Source organism: Harpia harpyja, chromosome 14, assembly GCF_026419915.1.
Source record: "Harpia harpyja isolate bHarHar1 chromosome 14, bHarHar1 primary haplotype, whole genome shotgun sequence".
NCBI lineage: Eukaryota > Metazoa > Chordata > Aves > Accipitriformes > Accipitridae > Harpia > Harpia harpyja.
In genome coordinates this window covers 23157635-23183327 of record NC_068953.1, presented here as the reverse complement: position 1 = coordinate 23183327, position 25693 = coordinate 23157635, and the positions used below count along the sequence as shown (strand labels likewise).

Genomic DNA, 25693 nt, shown 5'->3' with positions numbered 1-25693 from the left:
AACCCGACTTACTTGCACAGTAGTACGAATCCTTATTGAAAGGTTTCATACAGTGGTAACAGGTTGCTTGGGCTACAACGGCGGTTGCAGTAAAGAGATGTCCATTTAACAGCTTCTTATCTTTTTCCTTCTCCTTGGAATCTTTGTCCTTCTCTTTAGTCTTCTCTTTATCTTTCTCTTTTTCCTGCCCAGAGAAAATGAACAAATGCCTCGTTACTTTCCAGAGGTCTATTCTCTAGTTACAAATTCTTCAGTGTTTGCCTTTGGCACTATGATGATATTGATCGACGCCCACCTTAACAATAGTCATGTATCTGCACATCAGTTTACAGCCCCCATGGATGTGTATTAACATACTATTGACTCGCAGTGCCTTCTGCATGGGTACCTCACCAGCAGAGACAAAACTGAGTCTGTTCTGAAGGCAGCTATTTTCTTCCACCTTTGTTTTATAGTTGCTTGGTTTAATGACTTAACTCTTTTCTTCTTCTGGGCTCTTCAGCACTTTCAATGAATTGTGTTAAATACAAACACCTCGTTTAATGTGTATCAAACTTTCAACAGTTAATTTTTAAGGCCAACCCATAAGACTTGTGCTTTGCAACTGCATTTTTAATGGAGAGCACAAGCTCTTCCTCAGTGCCTGTACAGCGTCACTGCCAGAATATTTCCACCTCTGTTTTGCTTCTGACTAGCGACTTTTTCAACCGTTTCATGCAACCCCAAGTAACTATGTGAAGCTTTTTGGGGAAATGGATCTTTCACAAACTCTTGAAATACGGCACCACAGAAAGGCCGAGGAACAACAGCAACACCATAAAAGATTATCTCATGAAGCCACGGTTCAACCTCTGGACTACTCAGCTTTAGAAAGATGACAAGCACAGCCAGCTTCTCCAACTTTTAGCAGAGTTTTTGCTTACCTTTCTATTGCTACCTGAGGTAGAAAATGCTAAATACAAAAATTTGAAACATTTTTCCCTGCAGCCTTTCATGGATTTGGAATTCTCCCAAACAATTTTTAAAGGAAACTCCATAAAAACCCCTCCACATTTGAATAACAGTGACCCCTTGTCTTTCTATGCACTACCCTACAAAATGTTTACCATACAATTCAGCTCCAGATCTGTATTTTAACTGTTACTGCAGATTTCATGGCATCTGAAAGAGAAGCTTAACTAGAAATTGTAAAGACTTCTGTAGCCTTATCTTTGCATTTTGTTATTTATATGACATGTGCCGTTTACTAAGTATTGTCACAGCCTAAATATCAGAGAGCTGCAGAGCAGCCCAAGTGAGCAACTGCCATGAAGCGGTTAAAAGAGGTATTGAGCTCTGCAGTCACTGGCAGGGAAACTTTTGAGCCTTTGATGACAGACTCAAATAATTAGTAACTCAGCCTAAGGTCTCCCCTCTCCCAGCACAACCCAGGCAAAATGCCAGCATTGGAATCTCTCCCTGCAAAGCCTCACAAACAGAAAGTCTATTTACTAGCCCCAAAAGCTATTTTGTTCTGCAAATAAGCAAAACCAGGAGCATTACCGTATGGAATAATCCTGCCTGAAGCAGAAAACCTGCCAGGAAGAGTCTGCTTTGCGGCACATTTCCGCCTCCTTTGAGCCATCAGCTCGGATCGCCACCCCACATAAACCTCCACAGCCCTGTTCTCCATCCGCTGACCTGCCCACCTTTAACCATGCCCAGCCTGGCAGGATTCAAGAACTAAAACTCTGCAGTTTAGTCCTTGGCCGATCGTACCAAGTTGATGCCTGGAGTTTTGTTCTGTTGCCTATTGACTTGTGAAGCTCCAGGAGAAAAGATCACCCTATGCTCAAGGAAGATCTTGCAACTCTCACGCTTAACATGCTGGAAGGAGATTTACTGTTCTATACTTTAAATGTACCTGGTGTTTACTGCAAAGCCCAGTATTTCTAAAGTCTGGAATAATACCCTGTCTTTGTAAAAATCACTGTAAAAAATTTTAATTAAAGCTAAACGACCCCAGGAAAAACAGGAAACGGGTACACCACTTTCAAGGAGGAAACAGCAAGCTTCATAACCAGAATGCCAGCCATACCACTGAAATACAAGGTCTCAAAATGAGATTTTTTTTTTTTTTTCTGTGACAGTTACTGGAACTTTTTTTTAGAAAAGGATTGTAAAAACAAAACCATTTTCCTGCGCTGAGTTGCTGGTGAGACTTGAAGCACAGCTTCACAGCTGAACCTGCACCGACACGCACTAACAGTCAAGATGGGTACCGCAACTTGATCATATGTCCCAAAATAACAGACTGTGCGCTGCTGCAGCAGCAGATTCTGCTCTGAAATAACCATGAAGCTCTTACCTCCCAATGCTTAAGTCCTACTAGCTTCACTGTTATTTGAGGTACTTCGGCAAATTTATTCCATTTTATCGACATCCTTCCCCCAGGCGCAGGAGCTGCTCCCCACCAGCATTAGCCCATCGCGACGGCCAAGAGCTGCCAGCACAGCCAGCCAGGGGGACGGCAGTCGGAGAGGAGTTGAGCAAAAGGGGGAGGGCGGGTTGATTGCTGCTAACTTCCTTGAAGATGATTTTAGCTACTTTGCTATTGCTTTCATCTTGCCCTACCCTAGCTTCCACTGCTAAAAAAAAAAAAAATACAAAAAAAAAAAACCACAGGCAGGAAAGGATGGGATTAATATTTTAGAAGTCACAAGTCAATATGTGACCACCCATTTTAAAAGCAGAGGGTGGTAAATCAAACCCTCTGAGATGTTTGGGATACAGAAGAAGTGAATTTTAACATACCTCAGTGCTGCTAGGTAGTAATTCAGTAAACAAAGTGCTGCAGAAGATTTCCCAGACAGAAAGGTTTCACGTGTTTGCGCTCCTCCTGCTCTACAGGTCACAAATATTCCCTGTCTCCTAGTCCTTTCAAACACTTACAACTCTTACTATAGACACTGAAACACTGTTGGTGGTATAGCACTGCCTAATAACTGCGTAAGTCAAGGAAAAAGAGAAATTACTCATGTTAATTTTTTTGTCGTCATTTCCGAGAAACTCGCTACCAAAATGAAGAAAATGAGTATGTTTTTTTTCCAATTGCCAGAGATATAGCATGTTTTAGACTTCACAAATGTGAATCAATGCACGCTGCTGATTTCAAGAGATTCCCTGACTAATCCCCAAATAACACAAAATACATGCCAGACATGGGTAAATTCACACAAACTTCTATCAGTATCCCCTCCAGTTAATACTCCAAACACCCTTTATTTTTAGGTTTTTTTTTACATAACTGTTGACACCATTTTCAAAAAGAGCCATTGCCATTAGTAGGCTCAGATGTGCTTTATTTTACGGTTCATCTTAGAAAACAGTGCATTTCTGAAGGTTTGGAGAAAAGTAGTATCTAGTTGGAAAGAAGTTGAAGCCTCTCTCCCTCCTGACAGCCCAGACAGCAGCAGAAATCAACACTTCCTGTCGAACTTCCTCTTTCAAGGTTTGTTGGTTTTCTTATTAACTCTTACAGGTTTTCGTCAGCCATAATGCTTCTGAGAAATCAGTGTTCCCAAGAATTTTTAGGTCAAATTATTTAAATGTACAGCTGAAGCCCTAGAAACGTATGTAATGCAAACATTCCACCGCGAGCAGAGAAGAAATTGTAATTTGAATGATATTATGGCTTTTCACTTAGTAAAAATATCAGAACTGATACAAGCTGCAATTCTTGTAGTGTGTATTATTGTTGGGAATTTGGAGCAATTCTTTATCAACAGTTTCAGACACAATCATGAAATTAGTGAAATCAGACTGCACTTATTTAACAAAAGCAGAGCAAATATCTCAAAGCACTTCTGTTACATTTTCTTATAGACTTCTGTCCCAACCAGATCTCAAGCTCTCTCTCTTTCCAATTCTTGCTTTAGAGATTATACACCTGAAGTGCAAGAACCAGTTAATGAATTTCTAGTCTTGCTCACAGGCTGTGCAACATGCTCCACAACTTCTCGCTAGTGGTTTGCACAGAGGTTTCTACGTAAACAGGGTTTTTTTTGGTTTTTTTTTTTTGACATTGTACTTTGCTGCAGGCAACAGCATTGTCTTAAAGCTGCTCAGCAGCAGCTCTGAGACTCTGGTACTTGCAGCTTGCATCTTTAAAGGCAGATCCATAAAGAGGAACTGTGCGTTAAGATGACTGATCTCACTACAGCTGGTACCTCATTGCGAAGGTGATGCAATCTTCCAAAAACGCGTATCAAAATGTGCATTGGACCATGAAAGCACACAAACCCAGCTATGTTAGAGGAACACTCAAGCTGAAACATCAAGTGCTTATGTTGGGAAAGGCTAAAATGAAGTTTGTTTGCGCAGGTGTAACATGGCCCCTCCCATAATCTGTATGCTTCAGCTCAGCCTTATTCTGCGATAGGCACAATGCTTATTATGCCACATTTTGTTTCCTGTTTGCTATTCAGACACTCATCAGAATATGTAATTACTTGTCTCAGGGGCCTTCCAATAGTATTTACCAACATATTAGCTACACATGACCTAACTATATAATACACATTGGCAACTGTGAGGTAAGGTGCTCTTAGCTTCTGTTAGACATGATAAACCAAGGTGAGGTTCAAGTGAAAAATCCAACCAAGCCAAAAAAACCAAACATACATTAATCTTCAGGGGACAATCTGAGGCAACAACAGCCCATTTGTGTGAAGTACTTAGCATTAATGTAATTATTTCTGTAACCAATGCTGTTCGCAGGAAATTCATCTGTGCTGAGCAGCATTTAACTTTCAGCAAATTAAATCCCAGGGTTTCAAGGATGGAAAAAAAGGGATAATATAAATATTGGACATCGCTAAAGGTCACAGTTTGAGCAACTTCTCCAGCAGTGCACCGGAGCTTTGTGGCAAAGGTAAAAATAAAAGGGAAACACAATACAGCCTTCAGCAGCCAGTCCCTTCTTAAGAGCTACTGTCTTAATTTTATTAAACACCTCTCAGGTTCTGTAAAAATTAGACCCATCAATCACTGCAAAGCCATAACTCATGCCAGAGCACAATCTATTCTCTATAATAAATAAAGCTTCATTCTATGGGGAAAAGAGGCAAAAACATTGCACAGGAAAACTCACCTCAGATGCATTTCAATTTGGGGGTGCTAAGATTTGTCATGTAGCTAATTCCCCATTACCCCACAGACAATCCTCCCCTCACAAAAGGAAGAAAGGAAGAAAAAAGAAAAGAAAGTCAGGCAAAGACATAAATACCACCCTATGGAAACACACTGAAATACAGAATTCCTTGCTGCTTCTTATGGGTATTTCACGGACGTATAAATCACAAGAAACACTTACTTTGCTCTTCTTGCTGCTGGACATTTTATTCCTGAGGTAGCTGAAGGTTCGACTGACTTTTGTTACACTTTTACCAGCAGGGACACTGCTGCTCTCTTCAGATATGCTAAAATAAAAAAAAAAAAAAAAAAAAGAGGTTGCTTTTATTTTTCTTTTTCTCCCAAAGCATGTATTAAACGGATAGATTCTTTTTTAAAGGAAAAATCCATTTATTATCCAATAGAGTCACGGGTTGCTTTATGGTGTTATACCAGAGAAGGCAAAGTGAAGACAAAACGCTAATCCAGTAGTTTGTCATGTATTTCTAGGAATCCTTTTATTTGTTTTTAAACAATCTCCATTCTCAAGCCATGCCATAGCACCCTCTGCTGCTCCCGTGGCCAAATAACCACTAACCAGCTCGCAGCATCTGCCCATTTACACAGCCCACGTTGCAGCTACACAGTCAGTCTTGGCATTTAATCATTGATATTTCAGACAGAAAGGGATAGACATGCATGCATCCTTTAAAGAGAAATCTCCTTCCAGAGAAAGATGTCTAACGAACTCTGAAAAGGCAGTGTCTTTAACAGAAACCACACTGTCTGCAAAGCCTCCCCTGAGAAATGAGAATACCAATACAAAGTAATAAACAGCAATGGTTATTTGTATTAATTTAGGCATTTCTGGGACACCAGTTATTTTCTGCCACCCTTTACATGCACAAGCTTATGACTTCTTCAGCTTCTAAGGGAGAATAAGAAATTAGGGAGGAAAGTATGATTACATTAAAGAAAAGGACACAGTCTGTCAATAGGAAGTACAACGCAAACCAAAAGTGGAACGACAGAAAGACAAATGAAATAAAAGAGGACAAAACAGCAGCGAGCAGAGGTGAAGAGCCTCCCAGCCACAAAATAAAGCCGAAGCCCAGCTCCTTCAGTGCCACAAACGTCCTTCCTCCAGGAAAGCGCTTTTAAAGACAGCACCCACCGGAAAGATTATCTCCTCTCTACAGCTTGCAAGGATGAAAAGTAACATACAACAACATGATCGTTTTGGCCTTCGTTATAGAAATATAGACATAATTAAAGGGAGGAACAACTACTTTTAGTGTAAAATACAACTCAGGGTAAACTGATATGTTCGATAATAGATAAGCTGTTATGTTATTAGCTATGAATAAACACAAAGCCTGGTTAGAGAGAAGACCTAGAACAGGCTTTCATATTCTGTGATCTAATATTCTTCAGCCTTTAGACACACAGGGCTGATTTTCACAAGCCTGACAACTTGTGATTTCAGCTGAAGTGCACTGTTGCCAGCAAGGCTTTTGGATGCCCAAACCAGAGCCCACTGCAGGAGTCCCACCAGAAGAGACGTGATACCCCCAGAATACTGTACCTCTGAACTGAGGAACCCGTGGGGCCGCTGAACGCCTGCGTACCTGGAAAAGATCAGAGGGGTGGGGAGGATGACATGTTAGACTGCAATCTTAGCCCACTGATTTTAAAAACATAGTTTGCATATTTGGACGGTTCAAGAGGAAGGGGAAATGTTTTCCAGAAGTCAGTGTTTAGAATAGATTTCATGTGCTCAGGATAAAGCCTGTTCCCTGCATCCTTAGGTGCTCTCAAATTGGATGCTGAGGTGAAAGCCTGCTTAGTATTTTTATCATTCTTCAGCTATTAGGCAAAGGATGTGCATGTGTTAAATTTGCTGGTAAATCAGGGTATCTGAATCAGAACTGCCAATTCAATGACAATAGGTATAAATGAGAATCATTCTGCTACAATGCATTTATTTACACACCACTAGAAAGAATCTATTGTACCACACATTCGGGTTTCATGTATAAAACTCTTCTGCTTGATAAAATTATAGTTCATTTTCCCATCAAAATCCTGAAGCACTTCATAAAGAGTAAGGGAAACAAGGGAAGCCTTATTCCATTTTCCACGGAACATTACCAGCCTAGGGCCTAGTCACAAAACACTGTGCTTGAGGAAAGTCTGACTTTCGACATGAAGCTGAAGCCCTGCCAATGACACAAATTCTCTTTATACCACAAGAAACCTGCTTGCACAATGCATTTGGAGCAGATTAGGTAGCTGACACCATTTACCAGAACCATCGAAGACGACTGAAAAATCAGGATGAAATGATCCAGAGGAGAGAGGGCGCTCTCCAGAGTAACTGGGCTTGTCAGGACTCCAAAAAACCCTCACTACAATCACTGTCTGTAGTCCTATCTGAAGTTCAAGAAGCAGCATGACTGATCCATCTTCTGCATATACACTGTAAGCTTAACAGTACTTTGGCTTCAAATCCTGTTAACATGTTAAAGCTAAGGGTGAATGCAAAAGAGCCACTTGACATCAGAGGCAAAGATGGTCCTCTATCCAAAAGCAGTAAGTGCATTAGGAAAAACTGTGCATACAGTATTATGCCTTATGATTCTAAAATACACATTTTCCTAACCGCTGATTCCAGTGTCAATATAGCCTGAGACAGAAATATCATTTCTTCATATTGAGAAACTAAAATACAGGCATACCCCATTACCTAATCCCTGCTTGGAGATCGCTGTTAATATCTCCCTTGCAAAATTTTTCATCTAATTAATGATCTATCTGAAATACATCGAAGTTAGTAATACTGTAACATATATCAAATGAAGTCCACTATTCAGTTTCCTGACTGTGCTGGGTTTTTATATATTATCCACTACCTAAGCATCTACACAAGCAGTTTACAGATTCCCAAATCCCTGGTTAATGCTCCAGTGACTCTGGTTCATGTTTTAGCTCTAGTCTGCTTTTAACATGGGTTAAGCCTCCTTAGTCTTTCCTTTTTTTAATAGATACATCAATTTGACTGGATCTAAGTATTTCACAAACCTTTTTGTTTCTTTACAGTTAACGTAAGAAGTATGAATGAACGCTGAATCAAGAGATGTAATAATTTGATATTTGTGACTTTTTCAGCACCCTGAGAAAGTACATTGCATGGGAACTTTGAACTATGTACTATTTATCTTTTCTGCAAGAGTGTTTTATCTTAAAAATGGGGGATTCTTGACACTGGCAGGCAAAATGGATCCAGACAAAAATCAAAGTGAAAGCCTATTTATGAATTCATGTTTTAGGTTACAATATAACATCATATGATCAACAGTGCTGCAAGCTATAAAGCCCATGAAGATAAGCATAGAAAAGCACACATTTTCTCACCTTCAGGGGTTTTTTTTGAGGTAGAAGAGGGGAAGGAAGGTTTATTTCCATAATTTTTGTGTTTCTTATCATGACCAGGTTCAAAACTGAAATGCTAAAATTGACTTCACAACCAACAAAAAAGTTAGTTTTGTTCAAAGGCTAGGACTGCTATCTATGTCCAATGAATCTGGGCTAGCAGCCAAATTTTGGTGTACTTATCTGAACACCTTTTAAGCATCACCCACCAAAATTATTTCATATGGTAGCTAGACTTGAAATAATTCATCAAGTTCCATTATGCAGAAAGCAGCAACTGGACTAGGATGTTGCAAACAAAAGAAACCAGCTTTCAACATCTTAATGCTGGCAGTAATTAAACTTCTGTGGGTTAAGAAACCCAAAGGCTTCATAATAATTTTCTAAAATGTACAGACTGGCTTGTCTGGCTACCTGAATTCCACGTCTTAAATATATCATGATATCAAACAAACTGCAACTAATTTTCCATACTCTAGAGAAAAACAGGCATGGAGAGGTTGAGGAGCAGTAACTGAAATGGAAGTGCAATCTCAATGCTAACACATCCATCCTCTTATGAGAAATGAACCCTGAAGACGTGAAAAAATAAACAAACTGGTCTGGGATTACTACGTGAAAAATGCCCATTGCCAAAGCAGTCTTATGAATAGCTGTGGCTAAACCAACCTCTATATAAAGTCACCACAGTACCCTCAAATATGAGGGAATAAAACACATGTAAAGAAAGCAACATTTTTGTTTGAGACAATATCTGACATTATTTTAAATGCTCATCATTAACAGCAGCACTGTTGAGGGAGAGAAGATAAACACTGGCTAACAGAAATACCCCCCCAAATTGCTATACCCTAAGCTGGCTATTAGGAATTACTTAACTAGTTGGATGCTTAAAACAAACAAACAAACAAAAATAAACAAACCCCCAAACAACAAAAAACACAATCAAAAAACCAAATCCAGCAAAAAGTTTAGCTAAGAGTACTTTTTACTGTGGGAGCATGACATCAATGCACAGCTGCATGTTTGCTGTTCACTTTGTGAGGACCATGAATTGTGACTTTTTTTAGAGGCAGAAGAGAAGGACAGAGCAAAGGGGAAGGAGGAAGGAGCTTCAATATGGAAGTGGGTAGTAACACACCTGGGAAGAGCATAGGACTTTCTTGCATGAAGGGACAAACCCACAGTGAAGACTGGGAATGGAAAGGAGGAGAATTTAGATACCTACAACATAGATGGTGTGGAGATTTTTTAAATTCAGGAAGTAACCAAAATCTGTTGGACTAGAAAGCAATTTCACCCATCCCAGTACAGACAAGAGGGACGTAGGCTAGTTTCCTTGCAAACCTTTGATTTGAACCAACTGATGCAGCTGCTCTGAATTTTCTCTTAGATAGAGAATTATCTGTTCTGGTTTATTTCAACAGTCTAATAAAATATGCTTAAGAAATAGGAAACATTTTCAGTTATCTTTGAAAAGCCTATTTAAAAAACCAAGAGGAGTCTAAATTACTTTAATTCAGTCTTCTGCCTTAGTTGGGTTTCTTTTAGCAATAGACTTTGCAGGAGGAAAAAAAAGCTACCATGTAACACTTGCCTGTTTCCCAAAAAAACTATTCTGATATCAGGACCTAGATACGAACACCTTAACGATTTCAGGTGTTTGGCTGCAATGTATGCCTTTTGCTTAGTACAGGAACTGTGAAGTTGCAACCAAGATTTTCAGAATTTAGTATCAGGGCTTCTCTCCTCTTCTACTTCCACTGAGCCATGTACTCACTCTCACCTATGAAGGGCAAGGATCTACCTCTTCTGTAAACTCCATGCACTGCAACAACCTCAAGACAATGCACTGCAACAATCTCAAGAGAAGTATTTTGGTTTTAATAAAAAGGTAATGACTATATTGCTGGTCAGAGTGGCACATGATGGTATTTGCCACGTGGATACAGACCAAAACTAACTAGATGAGATGTGATGGTGCTGAGGTACAAGACTCTTGGGATTATAATGCTTTTATTCTGCCATTAGTTAGTATTCAGATACAGGACTAAGATAATGCTGTTAGACATCACGCAATGGAAAGGTTAGTTCAATGTTTGCAAGGTGAAACTTCAAGGTCTAAAGCAGAAAACCAGATTTCCCTTTGTTTCCACCCATAATGGCTGCAACGGACAGAAAATGATTACTTACTATCCAACTCCTCCTCCTCATCACTGGAAGAAGAGCCAATAGAAAAGAGAGTTTTAGACTTAGGAATGAGTGGAGAGATGCTGAAGGAGAAGGAGATTCGTCTCGATGGTCGAGTCCGGCCCTGGGCTGAGAAGTGGGTTAACAGCAGACATTAGAGCATGCTTGAAAATCCGTTTAATAATAAGAAGGAGAGGAAAGCAGCCAAAGCAAACTAAAACCAAAGCAAAGGAAATGTCTGCAAAGCAGCTGGCTTCAGAAAAGGCACAAGAAACAAAGAATTGAGAACGTGCAAATTCCAGAGGATGCAGGTTTCAGAGGATGCAGGTCTCACTGCACGCATAACTCAAGGTTCAAGGCTTGCTTTATTTTGCTGGCATCTTTTTATAGGACCTCTTAATGAAGACTTACATGTGAACAGTTATCTTCCCAAACAGAATACCAACAACATAATGCATCTCTGGACAAAGGGCATCTGCTTCACTGAAATAACTGCTGGGGAATCAAACTAGAACAACTCAAGGTATTTGTTTAACGGTGCTTTTTGCAGTTAAATGACACAGCAAAGCTGCCGGATATTAGCAAGGATACTTTATCTGAAGTGTTGACTTTATCTACATGAGGAGGTTCTTGCCACATCTATCTCCAAAAAAACCCAAACGTTTTGATAATGTTATGCCCTTCAAAGTTTCCAGCTTTAAAAAGGAGACACCTAAATTTCCTTTCTTTTCTTCCAAAATAAAACAGAAAAAAAAAGCATCTCTTCTCCTGCCTTCTTCTAAAACTCACAGTCCTTGTTTTAAAGAAACTGCCTGAACATGAGAAAAGCCCCTCTGCATCCTCTTCTGTCCTTGTCTGGAAGATGTCTACCAAACACAGTGCCAAACTCAGCAATCAGTCTGTGACATCAAATCTCCCGTAATTTATTTTTAAAAGCAGCTCTTGCATAGCAGCAGTTTTGCAATAATTCTTTATAAATACAATCCTCTCTGAAAAGAGATGTAGGAGCCAGCTAGCCACTCTTAACTGAAATTGCTACACAGCCTCTTATGAAGATGCCCAAGGGCTATATTTCCCAAATCTTCTCATCGTACAAGCACAGGTGGAAACCTCTGAGCTGTGACCTGACCCATGTCAGGTTGCTGGATACCCATCACTCACATGGTACATCAGTGTGTCCTCGGGAGAGATGACTGGGAGAGGGCTGGGGAAACTCTGCCCCTGGAACAGACCTGACCTAAGGGTCCTACATTAAGCATCTACATTAAATATCTTCAGCACATATATTGAGACACTTTTAAGTCATTCTATGGCACAGATAAATCAATTTGCTTGCACAAAAGGGAAGAGGCTACAGACTTTATCAGTATTAAACTTCCAAGAGAAAGAAGTAGCAATTATTACTCTCTTTGAATAAAACAAGCCCTTTCAGCCACCTACAAAAATAATTTTTTGTATTGCTGATATCATAACCCCAAACTGAATTCAGAATATAAAAATACTATCCGAGGAATATCCAATGCAATGCAAGCAATGCAAAGCAAACTCCCCTGAAATTTTCCTTCAACCATAAGGCATAAATGCCAATTGCCTAGAGGCGATTTAACTAAAATTATATGCACGCTTTTCCAATGTAAGCAGAACAACCCTAGAGGGACCTAATGAAAGGCAATGAAACTGAAGAATTCTTAGCAAGATTCATGCATTAATTTTGTTTAGACTGCCTTTCAAAGGAGTTGTTCTAGTGTCCCAGACCTGAAGAACATGACTAGGCAACACTGCTTGCTTTCTTCTGTAGTCTCTGCCTATTTAGACTAAGAGTCAAGATGAACAATAATACTTTACTGTAAATAGAACCACCTCCTCCAGCACAGTTCAATTCAACTTTCGTTTCAGTGGTTTTATTTATAGCAGTTCCTGGCTTTATAACAATGCTCCACACTGGAAATTTGCTATTCCAAAGCTGAAAGCAGTCTTCCGAGCACTCCAGCCAACAGCTCTTGTGACCTCCCTCTATAAAATCTTGAAGGATTAACAGTTGTGAATGGCCACAGCAGCTCCTGGAACATCTGACACATCAGATGGAGTGTGGGCTAGAAACTCAGTCTTGGAAATTGCTCCTGCCTCTGTACATATGACAATAAACGGGAAAAATAAGAGAAAGCCCTCCATATGCTTATTCATTTAGATTTAGTTTTTGAAGCTTTGGTGCAGAACATGTTGCTTTCTTCCCATTCAGACACATTTGCAGGAATCAGGGATTCTTTTTTCAAACATGTACCACAAAATTATGCAAGTGGAATGAGGAATTACAAGTTTTCCTAGAATTCACCTCCATGAAATCAAGGATTTATTCTTGCATAACTCGGACATATTCTGCTGCGATAAAACAAACATTAAACCTAGGTGATACAAGGGAGTTTATACACTGAGACCTTGTAAAAGGCACTAAGCTGCTTTACATGTACTTATGGTCACAACTCAAGTAACACTATTCCTCTTTCAAAGTGACCGAGGAAGAATGAAGTGATTTACTGAAGTTTCCAAAGTCAGGAAAGTGTCAGAATTGGGAAGAGAATCTGTGACCTAAATTTTAAAGGTGAGTAATCATTTTGGGTGCTCACATCAACCTCCTCAAATGTATCGATTTTCAGAAACCACCTTCCTATAAAAATGAGGCCCTTCTCAGGTATCACAAATTAACTACTGTGAACATAAAGCCCACAGAAGCATTAGTAATTTTTAACCTAAGCATCCAAAACTCACAGACATCCGCCTCAAAGCAGAAGACTAACCCTGCTATTTCTTCCACAGCCCCTCTGGAAAGCTTACTACATGTTCTCTTGTCCTTCTCTCTCAACGAGACCATCATGGCTAGGCTGACTCTAGAAGGAGATGGGATAAATCAAACCTGTCCGCCACCAGCTCAGGCCTCGATGGCATTTTTAACGTGGGTCATAAGAAAGAGAAGAGTGGAAAGGCAGCAGGTTGTCCAGTTCCAAGATGGAGGCACAAATGCTCCGCTGTCATAACCCCCCCACTTGTAGACCTGAAGGAAAGTCTCAAGGGAGAAGGAGATGAGCCTCAGCTGGCCAGGCTCTCCCAGCCACCGACAGTGCATTTTCTGGGAGCTGAGTTAGTTATGGTGCTCAGTTAGCAATGGGATGCAATGTCAATAAATTGGTTGCTTAAAAAAAAAAAAAAAAAAAAAAAAAAGGCGGCCTTCAGCCCAAGGAGGAAAGAGGGTGCGCCACTGCACAGAAGAGGAGCTGGCCCTTCCACGGGACAGATCTGCCCATGTTTCGGTTACTGTTGCTGGGGGACACATCCGTTAGGCCACATGCCTATCAGTCACGGAAGAACGATGGCAAAGAATTTAAAAACATCTCCTATGAAGCATAATCTCTGTGAGCTTCCTCCAGAAAGCCTCCTAAATGAATAAGACACCCTTCTTAAAAGCACCTTTCCCTTGTTCAGCTTTGCAAGGAATCAGCATGTTAATAAAGAGGAAAAGATCAGAGACCATCACTGATTGACAATTTGTGATCTAAAATGTCAATATGGTTTCTGGCTGGCAATTAATAAAATGAAAACATGTAACATGGCCCTTCCTAAGCACATCCAGCTGCAGCCTTTTGAATGACTTTTTCAGCTGAAAGAATCAATTCAGTGAAGTTGCAAAATTAAGTGCTTGTTATAGCTTCAATTAAGCTAAACTGAAAAATTTCACCTAATCATCTTTATTATCTTCTTCTGGAATGAGATGCAATAAATTACACCCAACTGCCCCAAAACATTTAACTCAAAATAGATAGCAACAAACTCCCACAAGGAGACCAAGACATGGATTCTCAAGTTTCCATGTATCAATTTTCAAAAAATCTACAAGTAGGAAATTAAGATCTCAAGTGGAATTTACCTGACATCAAAGGAGTAAATTCTGAAAGGACGTAAAATTCAAACTTTTTTGCTTTTTTAAATAACAAACTCGGTAAATCATAGTTTTTGTACCAGTAGTCTAACAAACAAAAGAAACCCAACAGAACTTGAAACACTAGGGTTACACCAGGAAGAACAAAACATGGATCTAAACTGAACAAGTTCTGCCTTTCCACCCACAATCCCGTGCAGCAGTGAAACATATATTTCACATAGTATAGGAAAGCAAGAGCAGGTACTAGCAAATATTGCCTTGGAAAGGTAGCAAGATATACTTAATAATACAGATGACAGAATGAATAAGGGAAAACTGTGTTACTCACTGTCCAGCACTGGTTTACTAATTGACATTAGAGACATAGATTTGGTGAGTGGAGATGAAACAGCGGAAGAACAGAAATTAAATCCTTGCGGCTGTGACGTTTGATGCATCTGCAGAACAGAACAGAACCACACTGAGCAAATATGTCAAGAACGACAGCACCATCCCAACTTCAGATCACAGTTCAGTGTTCACGTTTACTGAAATTCTCACTTTCAAACAGTGGAAAATTTAAATGATCCCAGTAGAAGGTAAGAGGTGAGAAATGCAAGGACCATGAAAAATTTAATCAGTGTCACACAAGTGAAATATAACATTTTGTTTGTTTTTTAAGTGTAAGACAACTAATTATGCAACAGAGAGACTCTGGCTGCTTGGTTTTCTTGCAAGATATTACAATACAGATATTGTTAACTGTCTGATGGCCACTGAATTACTGCTGTGCTTCCAACTTCTCAGCATAACTAGACTGTGGTTCAACATGGTAAAAAATCTGATGCTTAGCAGTGCGTTCCCCAAAAATGCCATTCCTCAAAGCAAGAGAAGACCTGAGAGTCTTGACATAATAGTTCTACAGGCCAGATCGTGTAAGACCCGTTTACTGCCTTGAAGTATAGCAGTGACTCTATGAGGTAAACAGACTGGCTGGCTAATGATCCTGACATGAACCCACAAAACACTATGGCTGAAACTTCAGACTCAGAAAAATCCAGGATATTTATATTAATTAAGACTATAATTGCTTCTTCAATAAAAGTAAGCAGAGATTCCCATAATATTGTGGCCCATCTGTCCTTAATAGCTATCATAGACTTCCGCTGTAGAGAGATCACTCTAAATTTTCTTAATTTGCAATTAACATTTTGCTTAACTGTTGCTTGTAATAATGGGCCTTTTAATTCTGGTTACACCTATGAAAGAAAAATAATCTTTATTCTCCTCCTACGATATGAAAATAAACCTGAAAACTTTAGCAGATAAATTACTACTTGGTACTTGCGTATATTTCAGGACCACAAAAGGAGGCATAAGCATTAATTGCAGAAGCCTTACAACACCCGTGATTGATAGTATCACTATATCCATGCTAAGAAGTTAATAACTTTTCCATGATTACTCATGCAATCAGTGGAAGAAAACTGGAAAGTTTCTTGTTCTCACCCTAAGACTTCGCCCATCAACCATGTTGCCCCAAAGAACTAAGTAGCAAATTTAACACAGTGGAAATTCCTCTGTGTTAAAGATGGAAGATTTTAATATTATATATATATAGGGTGGAAGCTTTCACAGTGAGACTGTCACTTCAGAAAATGACTTCCAAAACATTGATGTAGCATTTTCTAGACATAGACATCACATAACAACAGTGGGACAGCTTTACCTGGTGATCGTAGTCTCTGATTTCTCCTTGCTCAAGTTCTTCAGTGAGCAAGACCAGGGACCCGCACTGATTGCTGGCAAGCGGAGTCCGTCTGAGGTCTTTGGAGCTCAGAGAAGAAGCCTCCAAGTTTGTAGAAGGCTTCTTGTTCTCACCAGAGTCTCCAGCAAGGCCTTCTAGGCTGTAACTGAAGAGAAACCATGGAGGTTAGGTGCTGACAAACTCTCAGAGACCAGTGTCTTTCAGCACATAGCACCTTCAAGCTTAAAACACAAGGCAGTCGCTAACTGAGCTGTGCAGGGAAATGCTGATGTTACTCTTCAGCATGTCACTTCTCAATGACCAAGTGCAGATGGAAGTGGAGGGGTTTCTATTTTCTTCAGAATAAATAGCAGCACCTTTGTGCCTCTAATGAAACACAGTAGTTGCTTGAACGACCAAACTCCTGGTCAATAGCCTTTCCTACTAGTTTTTTTTTTTTTTTTCCTTCTTCTTGAGTGGTGCACAGGAAAATCTAGAAATACCCCTTCTAAAGATTTTGATATTTCCACATATTCTCTTTGCTAGCTTTTTATTTGGCTCTCCATTGGAATAAAGCCACCCGAATTAAACTACCTTGTACAGCACAGTGCTGCCTGTCCTGGACTAACACTCCTCCCAGCAGCCACAAAATCAGCTCTGGGCTGCCTGTAACATTCATCTCTGCAGACACATCCCCTGATTCTGTTTAGCACTTGCCACTGCACAAAGCTTTGGCACTGATAATGTCCTTCTTTCTGCCAAAGGTGGTTTCTTTTTTTTCGTTTTCTCTCTGTTTTTTTTTTAATTCAATAAATGTTGTCTCCATCAGCCAATCAATCCTATTTTATCATGTAGTGAGGAAGCTAGGTCTTGTCCAACAGAGCCAGACAATCATTCAAAGCTAAATAAAATAGCAAACTTTTGCTTGCAGTATGGGTAGTAATAAAAGGTTTGGCCAATCTCTGTAGAGACAGCTGCTGATAGACAAGTGACCTCTACAGAAAGATGCCAATACACTCTCTTCTCACCTACACAAACCCCCCTCTTTCACATGTGACTATTTCCATCTGATATATTTTGGCCCTAATAGTCTGCTTCTGACTCTCCTGCTCCTTGTGCCCAAGCATCAGTAAACCCACTGGAATGCCAGTTCGGATTAATGTGCAAGCTTTACAGATTCACCTCCCAGTACACCAGCACAACTCTGTGGCTAATGTTTGATTTGATGCTCTCAAAGTCCTGCTAGTTTGAAGCAAGGCCTACCCCGCATATATATCCCAACCTGAGGCTACTCATGACATCTAAGTGGCCAACAAGCTGACACAAACAAATGAAAGGGAAAACACGCTATAGACTGTACAGATTATTTAAACAACCAGAAGAGCTTTAAATTCAGGTAGACTTGCATAGTAGTGATTAATGTTCTTCATTCCTTTAGAAGCATTAAGCAGCTGATAAATATGCATCTTTAAAAAAAAAATTGCTGTAAACCTTGAATAAGAAGATTTAGTAAATTTTTTAAGACTTTTTTCATGGTAATTAATGAGAAAGAAGACTGGCTGAGGCATTTACAATTTAATCTGCTTTAGGAAGATTTTGACTCAACAATGTATATCAATAGCAGGCATTATAAACTTTATTCTAAAACACCTGCAGAGAGGAGTTAGTCCCATTTCACCCTGATTATTGAGGGCAGAAGAATATTTTTTTGCTTGCATCCCAAGGTGATAACAATGATGTTACATAGTACAGAAAAAAAATCATGTAGTTTGTTGTGACACAAACAGCTCAAAACTGCAAATATTAGCCCATAAAATAGTTATCAGTGGGTGACATTAGTCTGTATTTTGTTGGTCGGGGTATACAGACTGAACGTAATTAAATCTGTAACAGGAAAGACAGATTAACTTCTTTCTAAATATCTAGTCAACACAAAAAGAGTTTAATAGCTCTACCCACAACCAGCAAGAACTGCCAGAGGAAAGCTATGAAATCTGGGAGACTGGCTTCCAGGCAGTATCAGGTAAAGACCTGACCTCCAAGCATCAATCTCAACTCTGGGACTTTCAACTGAAGATGCGAGCTTTAAGTGCCTGAGAAATTTTCATCTGTGGCTATTAGATTGGTTTTTCACATAAAGTTTTACATGGTTAGTCTCTCTGAAGAAAAAACTAGATCTTTCAATTTGCAAAGAGCAAGTCTGTATGAACTTAAATTCTTTATGAGATCCGTCCATAACAAAGTGGCGCTGAATCACGTTAACTCTGGTTTTGATTCTTTGGCCATCACAATTATCATTATGATCGTTGCTGTGGAAAAAACACGCCTTAAAATCATCACGGAATAGAGCAGCTCAAACCAACAGTGCAGCTTCTTTGATGCTCAAGGCCAATGAAAAGCAGCCACCACCTTCACCTGCACCCCAGTTCAGAAGACCCATTCCAAAGACTAACGGCTGAAAAAGCAGACAAAGCAAACAAACACGTGCACGCTTCAGCCAGAGCAGCAGTGGAAAAGGCGATGCACAAAAAGCTGACAACAGGGTGTTTGCAGTGCTCCTTTGCTGCTGTATGTTTATTTATACCATACCTTCTACAAGTAAAGTCAGGACCCATGGCAATGAACTGTACACCAGAGGGACACCAGCTCAAACTAGGAATATCAAGAGAGGCAAAGAAAGGAAAAGGGCTGCGATTATTGGGTTGTTATGGAACAGTGGAATGTTAACAGACTCTCACTCTTGCATATCTTAAAAAAAAACAATAAAACCCAACCAACTTGGAAATAATGCAGTAGCTACTATAAATTTCTGTCTGCCAGAACACACCAGAGTGCCCCAAGTGACTGAGGTTACCACCAAACAGGTAGCAGCAGGACAGCCCATGCTTCCCCCAAACTGATCCCATCGGCGAGTATACAATGTACTGGTGAACCTGCTCCTTGTGGGGAGAGAAGTTTTTGGGGAAAACAAGGCTGAAATACACCAAAGCCAATTTTGCATAAGTAATCACACACAGCCGTTGTGTTAGTAATGATTAGTATTTTTCTGGTACCTCTCATCCCCAAATCAGAGAAAGAATCCCTTATAGATATTTAATTGCTTAAGTCCCCTCTGTACAAGTATGAATAACCTTAGGCTACACTTGGGAAAAATAAGGAAAGAGTTACATTCTTAAATGCTGCACAGGAAATCAGTGAAAGAGGCTGGAAGAAAAAAACAGGCTTGTCTTACTATTAACTTGTGATTAAATCAAGAGTCCTTCAAATAGTACTTTGACTAGAAAACCTTTCAGCTCCCATACCCCAAAACAGTCCCAAGTTGCATCATGAAAGGTGTAAGAAATGCAAATAGAGAATGCAAAGGCAAATACAGAATGCAAATATTTTGGTTGCTATTTTAAATACTGCTTTTGATATTTTTTTTCTATCAGCTCATGGCCCAGTTGCAGGTTTTGGAGACGTAAAGAAATCAATCTTGCCAGTTATGACATATAAAGGATCCTTAAATCCTGGGAAAAGCTGTCCAGGAAACATACATTGTCTGAAGGGAATTTTGCATCAGCACAGATCTGCCAGAGCAGCACTGCACAAGTCCTGCTCCCAGCCCCTGGCCTGCGATCCACACAAGCAGAGGACATGGCCAGAGCACAGTTTGCTCCAGGCAAGGAGCCTACAAAAAGGGCAGAACAAGTCTAAGCATCCCTGGGCCAGGATTTGTGAGTGCCAGAAGCCTCAGAGGGCACAGAGGAAGGTTTAAAGCCACTGACCGCATCATCTCATGCCAAGTCCTCGTATAGTTTCCACACACAGTGCAACACTGGAAACATTCAGGAAGGGTTTGATGGTTGGTGTTCAATGGTGGAGTTCAGATAATTGCCACCTGTTTTATTAAGGATGTTAATTGGGTGAGGATACAACTAAAGTACCTGTGCTTTGCACCCCAAAGCTCCAGGTGTGCTTCACCAGTAACTCTCAGCACACTACCATAAGCATTCTTCATGAAGACATACCTTCCCATAACATGCCAGCATTTTCAATTACTTCATCATCAACATCCAACTAAACTGCTGTGGGAAATATAAGTATTTGTGATGGATGGAGGGACTAAATACTTGCTTGAGATCACAAAAGAACCAAGTCCTGGCCACAGTAAACCCATCTCCATCATACATCTCAGTCTGCACTCTCAGACTTGGGTTCAGCCTCCCAGCAGGTCGGTAAAACCTGCCCAGCAGAAACTAGATGGACACTGAGAAAGTATCCCAAGGAAGGTATCATACATGCTTTCCGCCTCTCCTTGCTTCCCCCAGCCATCTGCTTGTGGCGCCAAGACTACTGGGCTTGGTGGAGCCTTAGAGCTATGCTTATGTTGACTTGTTTGCAGTGGTCAGTAATTCTTGTGTGAATCACTTTTCAACTGAAAAAGAGAGGATTTTCCTCGTTAAAGAAATGATGCAACACTTACACTAGATAGTGCACTTTAAAGATGCCTCTACTCCTGACCATTGCCATGTTATAGTGACAATCCCAAATGCTAAAACTGCAGGGAAGGGAAGCAGAAGAGTGGAGGGAAGGGAAGGAGCCATACATATATGTAGAAGGAAGCCTGGAAGTGGTGGAAGGTCTCAGAGAAAGAAAAAGACCTTTTTGGCAACGGCTGTGGAAAGCAGGCTTACAGAATTACAATCCTGCTGGGGAGCCACCCACAATCTGTTGGCAACACCATAAAAACTGAACAAGATCAATGCAAAGCATGCAAGCCCCCTTTACAGAAGGCAACTTGGGGAAGAGGGATGAGCTATTATATACATCAGCCTTGTGGGAGAGCATAAACTGTTGGAATTAGTTTCAGGCTGTTGCTCTGCAACTGGGGTTTAGAGAGGATGATACCAAAATGGTTGGAAAGCCAGAAAAAAAGAAGAAAAAAAGAGGGAATGCCTATGAAAGAATTACCACACATTTCAGATATGACTAGGTATTTTAGGTTGCCTATTTGAGACATTTTCTTTATTCTTTGTGTAAGCTCGGTGTTTCAGAATATTGTGACTATAAATACTAACACAGCTCCTACAGAGAAGCCTTAACAGACAACTGGTAAAAAGATGTTCATTTGCATGAGCTGAGAAGATGAGCACTACACTTCTTACTCCAGAGCACAGAGTGATGCAAATAAAGTGGCTTCATAGAAGTAAAAAACCATGTTCTTTCTTGTGCCATTTTTCAAAAATTCTTTTTTAAGAGCCCTCTCCTGAACAGTACAGCACTGCTTATATGGCTTCATTTATGCTGATGCATGGTAAGGCACAGTGATTTTTATTTTGGTAGTAACATCATGGTAACATTTTTTCCACATGTGGTAATGTGGTAGTTTGTTTAGACACACACGTAACCCCATCCATTTCAAGGGAAGTGAAATCCTGAGTTAACCTGCCACAGGAGATGAGGTAGCAGCTGTGGGAGATGAGAAGAGGTTGAACCACTGAAGGGGAAAGGTTAAACTTCTCTTTTTTTAGCCTAAAAATGTGTAAGTATGGACAGTCCACATGTCTGCTGTGTCAAAACAGTGTCCTATTTTATATGTTAATAGACAACGCAAAGGTTACGTGAATGAAAATGCATATCTTCATGATGGATGAGGAACTGAAAGTTTACTATACAGAAGAAAAACACAGATGGAAGTAAAGAAAAAAATACAACTTATTTTCCATTTTGTAGGAAGATGGTTATAAAAAAAAACAGCAAAAGAGAAAAATTAAAGCCATTTAATTCAGTCAGCTGCAGATCTGCAGAGTATTCTCCAACCTGAGATTGTGTTTGATGCATCCGCTCCCCAGGTGCCCCTCCTGCAAGTCTTGGCAGGAGTCTCTGATGTGCTTTAAATCCAAATTACGCACATGCTCACAGGTAAACAATTATTTTAACACAACTCCAAATCTTACACATGGCAAAGGCCAACGAAATTACACCTGAGATTTCTCCCAATTTATTAATGTATTTCCCGGAGAAAATGGCTTGAACATATGCTCTGTGGGTCAGAAAAACTGACCTGGGGTCGGACTGGAGAGGGAAAGCAGCAAAGCGGGATGCATGGCTCTAATGCCAACCCTTCGAGAGGTAATACAGGTTTACTAACATGACAGTATGGAGTTAGTAGACATTCAAACGCAAAACAGTTAGTCACGTTAGTTGGCTTTGTACCTTCTCCTATGAATGGGAGGCTTCTTTATACCATCCCCCAGAACTCGCATTGAACTGAAAATGAATCATGGAGAGTGGTCAGCAGCTTGAATGGAAAAAATGAACAAATGGCAGCTGAAAGATTAATATCCCCAACACATGAAAAACAGAGAGAATGGACATACAGGGAAAACACAAAATTAAATACTAAAGGAAGTAATAAGTCTCTCTTTTCCTCTCTCTCTTTTACAAATAAATCTGGTTTTTGGTTGGGTTTTTTTCGTACAGAAGGAAGGTTTCACAGGTATTGACCACATTGCAACTTAGCTGCTGCCAAAGCCAGGTCAGTTTAAAGTTTAGATAAGGACAAACTGTTTGACACAAGCTGTTAGCAACCATGATTAACACCAGCTCCAGTTTTGCAGTGCTTAATCCATCAGTGAAAAACGCCAGCATTTCTTTCCTCAGACCCAAATGTTAAAAACACTGCATCATTGTTGAAAGACAGGCATTTCAAATCCACTATGAATGTCAGGAATTAACTGAAGGATGAACATCCTTTTGTGGCAGCCTTGTTAGTTTTCTTTGTATTTTTAATAGCAAAATGTAGACATGAGGATTATCTGTCAAGTGCATTTGAGGAGAGAGGGGAAGTGGAGGGGAACTGAGCATGTTTTCACATTTTATTTAAGATTATTACATTTTCTTTGATCTTTTCTGTGAACAAACTTTTATGCTTGTCCCTCTTACAAACAGAAAACATGTAACACTGGAAAAGACCAAATTCTACAAAAGACTTATTTTTTTCCATAGGATCTTTGGGTCCTGATCAGCAGCTCTATTTAAGCTTGACTTAGCTAACTTTGCCATCAGGGGAAAGACTATTTTTGGTGTGGATGGGGCCTGGACCAGGCTGTGAGCCCTTTGTTGGGGGTGCAGGAGACACCTCTTACAGCTCAGCTGACCATGCAGCCTGCCACCTTATTCCTCTTCCCAGCTGCACAGCCCAGTTCTAATCCTTGGGTTGGTTTTGGTGGCAATTACACTTTGTTTGGTCCATTTTCTGCTCATTTAGTGAGTGCAACCTGCTCACCAATGTAGCAAAGAAATGCCACGGGTGCCCAGAGAAGGAGAGGGAGCACAGAAACGGGGTGGCAGGCAGTGGGAGCAGCACAGGTCCTGCCCATCAGCAGGACAAACCTTATCTAAGGCTTGTACTCCATGTTACTTCACTTTAAAGGTTTGCAAAAGTCAAGTAACAATAAGGGCTTTTCCCCTTTAAATGGAAAACTATCTACTGCATGTGAAATAAGTGAATAAGCAAACACCCCGAATTTAACTGATTTGTATGAAAGACACTTGTTTGGGCTTCACTTCCTCAGTATTTGTTGTTTGCTCACTAAGCAACCAGAATCTCAACATTGCAACAGCCACATACGAAAAGAGCAAAGAAACACCCCCCCCCCCAAACCAAATAATCCGAATTCCTTTGTAACAGAAACATAAAAACAAACAGGAACCAAATCAGCAGCAGAGACCAACTCAGCTTTTTTTTTTAATTAACCTATGTGACAGCTATCCTTATGAAGCGCCAGCTGTTATCTATGAACATATGAGAATAATTACTGCTCCTTTAACTCAAATTTTCTTACATTTACAATGAATGTATTTTCTCCGTATCAGAAACAGCCTCCAAAGTCTGACGCAGGAGAATTTAACCCCACCTGTTAAGTGTTAGCAGTAATTGCCAGCTATGCAGTTTATTATGCTCAGAAATCCTTACATAACAGGTCCTACACTTAAAAGTAAATCTCTCCAGATAAGTTTATGAGCTTATGGACTAATTCTGTCATAAACCTGCATGTATACCTTATGCCGACTCTTTTGTAGCTGTAAAAAGATAGGTATTACTTAATTTATTTAAATATTACCTGGGGACCAGGAATGAAGCCAAAAAAAGGTGGCAGTGGTAAACAACAACAATAATAACTCGTTCACCTTATGTTACTTAGAGGGTCCTGAATGTTTTTCAACATTGGTTTAAAATCCGAAGCATCTATGATACTGCTTTAGTGATACCCGCAGCTCCTAATGTGTAAAGGATACATACATTTCTGATGGGAGACTGCTGCCTCTCACTGGATTATCCAAATGGGTCAGTAACAATTTACCAGGAACCTGTTGTGAATGGCCAGTTTTAATCTAACGGCATCAGCCAATGCGATGGCTCCATTCATCTTAAAAGCAGACCCGTGGCCATGAAGATGGCAGCAGGCAGCCTGCAAAGCAGCACTGTGCTGCATGCCTGGGCTTGCAGCCTCTGTAAGCTGCAGGTCAACACCAGAGGGACGGGAGGATATGGCACCCTGACCCTGCTAAAACAACTGGCCACTCCTGCTCTGAAAGCATTAAAATGCATTAAAAACACTGGTCAAACCTCCACTGGTTTCAGAACACTCAGGGTTTGACCCCCAAGTGTCTGGCAGCCCAGATACTAAACAGTGCAGAGCATAGCGGGGAACCTTACACCAACTACTTTATTGGTGTTCATCTTCCTTTACTTCATCTTTTTCCCCACCGAGATGGGGGGGCTGAGCACCTTTTCTCCCCACAGTCACTTGGCACCAGCATCTACACACTCACATGGCTGTTACACCTCTCCCTCTTGTATCTTCTGAAAGAACAAATGGGAAAACTTCCCTTTTGAATCTTCCTGGGCACCACCGGGGACATCGGTGATGAGTTAGGTGGGACTTACTGTCCATGAGAGACTGAGGTGGAACCAGTTCCATGAAACATGGACTACCCATCTAACCACTATGAGGAGCCTCCACACCTTTTTTTAAAACCCTGGTGCCTGTGCTATCTCTTAATACAATCAGAGCAACAATGGTCATGTTTATTTTATGGTCAATGAGCTCTAACACTCCAATAATTCCTTTAACAAAGCCCTTTGTATAGAAAGGGGTGGTGACACTTCAAATGGAAGACCTGTCCCAAGGTAATTCCATTTGCTCTGGAAAGCTCAAGCATATTGTAGGTATTAAGTGCTTTAATCCTGAAAGTGAATTTAAAACAAACAA

The 25693-nt window shown here is 40.3% G+C and overlaps 1 protein-coding gene across 10 annotated transcripts in view; it reads right to left on the bottom strand.

Moving 5' to 3' along the window:
• The window catches only part of AKAP13 (A-kinase anchoring protein 13), a 229029-nt gene that overhangs the window by 28993 nt on the left and 174343 nt on the right, over nucleotides 1–25693 (bottom strand). For 6 of the 10 annotated variants that reach the window (XM_052807307.1, XM_052807309.1, XM_052807310.1 and 3 more), the window contains 8 exons: nucleotides 22632–22685; nucleotides 19023–19085; nucleotides 16416–16599; nucleotides 15036–15144; nucleotides 10777–10902; nucleotides 6737–6779; nucleotides 5354–5459; nucleotides 13–184 (listed from right to left, as the gene is read on the bottom strand). In XM_052807307.1, the coding sequence (XP_052663267.1) occupies nucleotides 13–184; nucleotides 5354–5459; nucleotides 6737–6779; nucleotides 10777–10902; nucleotides 15036–15144; nucleotides 16416–16599; nucleotides 19023–19085; nucleotides 22632–22685 (857 nt within the window). The remainder of the gene's footprint in view (nucleotides 1–12; nucleotides 185–5353; nucleotides 5460–6736; nucleotides 6780–10776; nucleotides 10903–15035; nucleotides 15145–16415; nucleotides 16600–19022; nucleotides 19086–22631; nucleotides 22686–25693) is intronic. The other 4 variants (XM_052807312.1, XM_052807317.1, XM_052807311.1 and 1 more) reach the window with 3 other exon arrangements.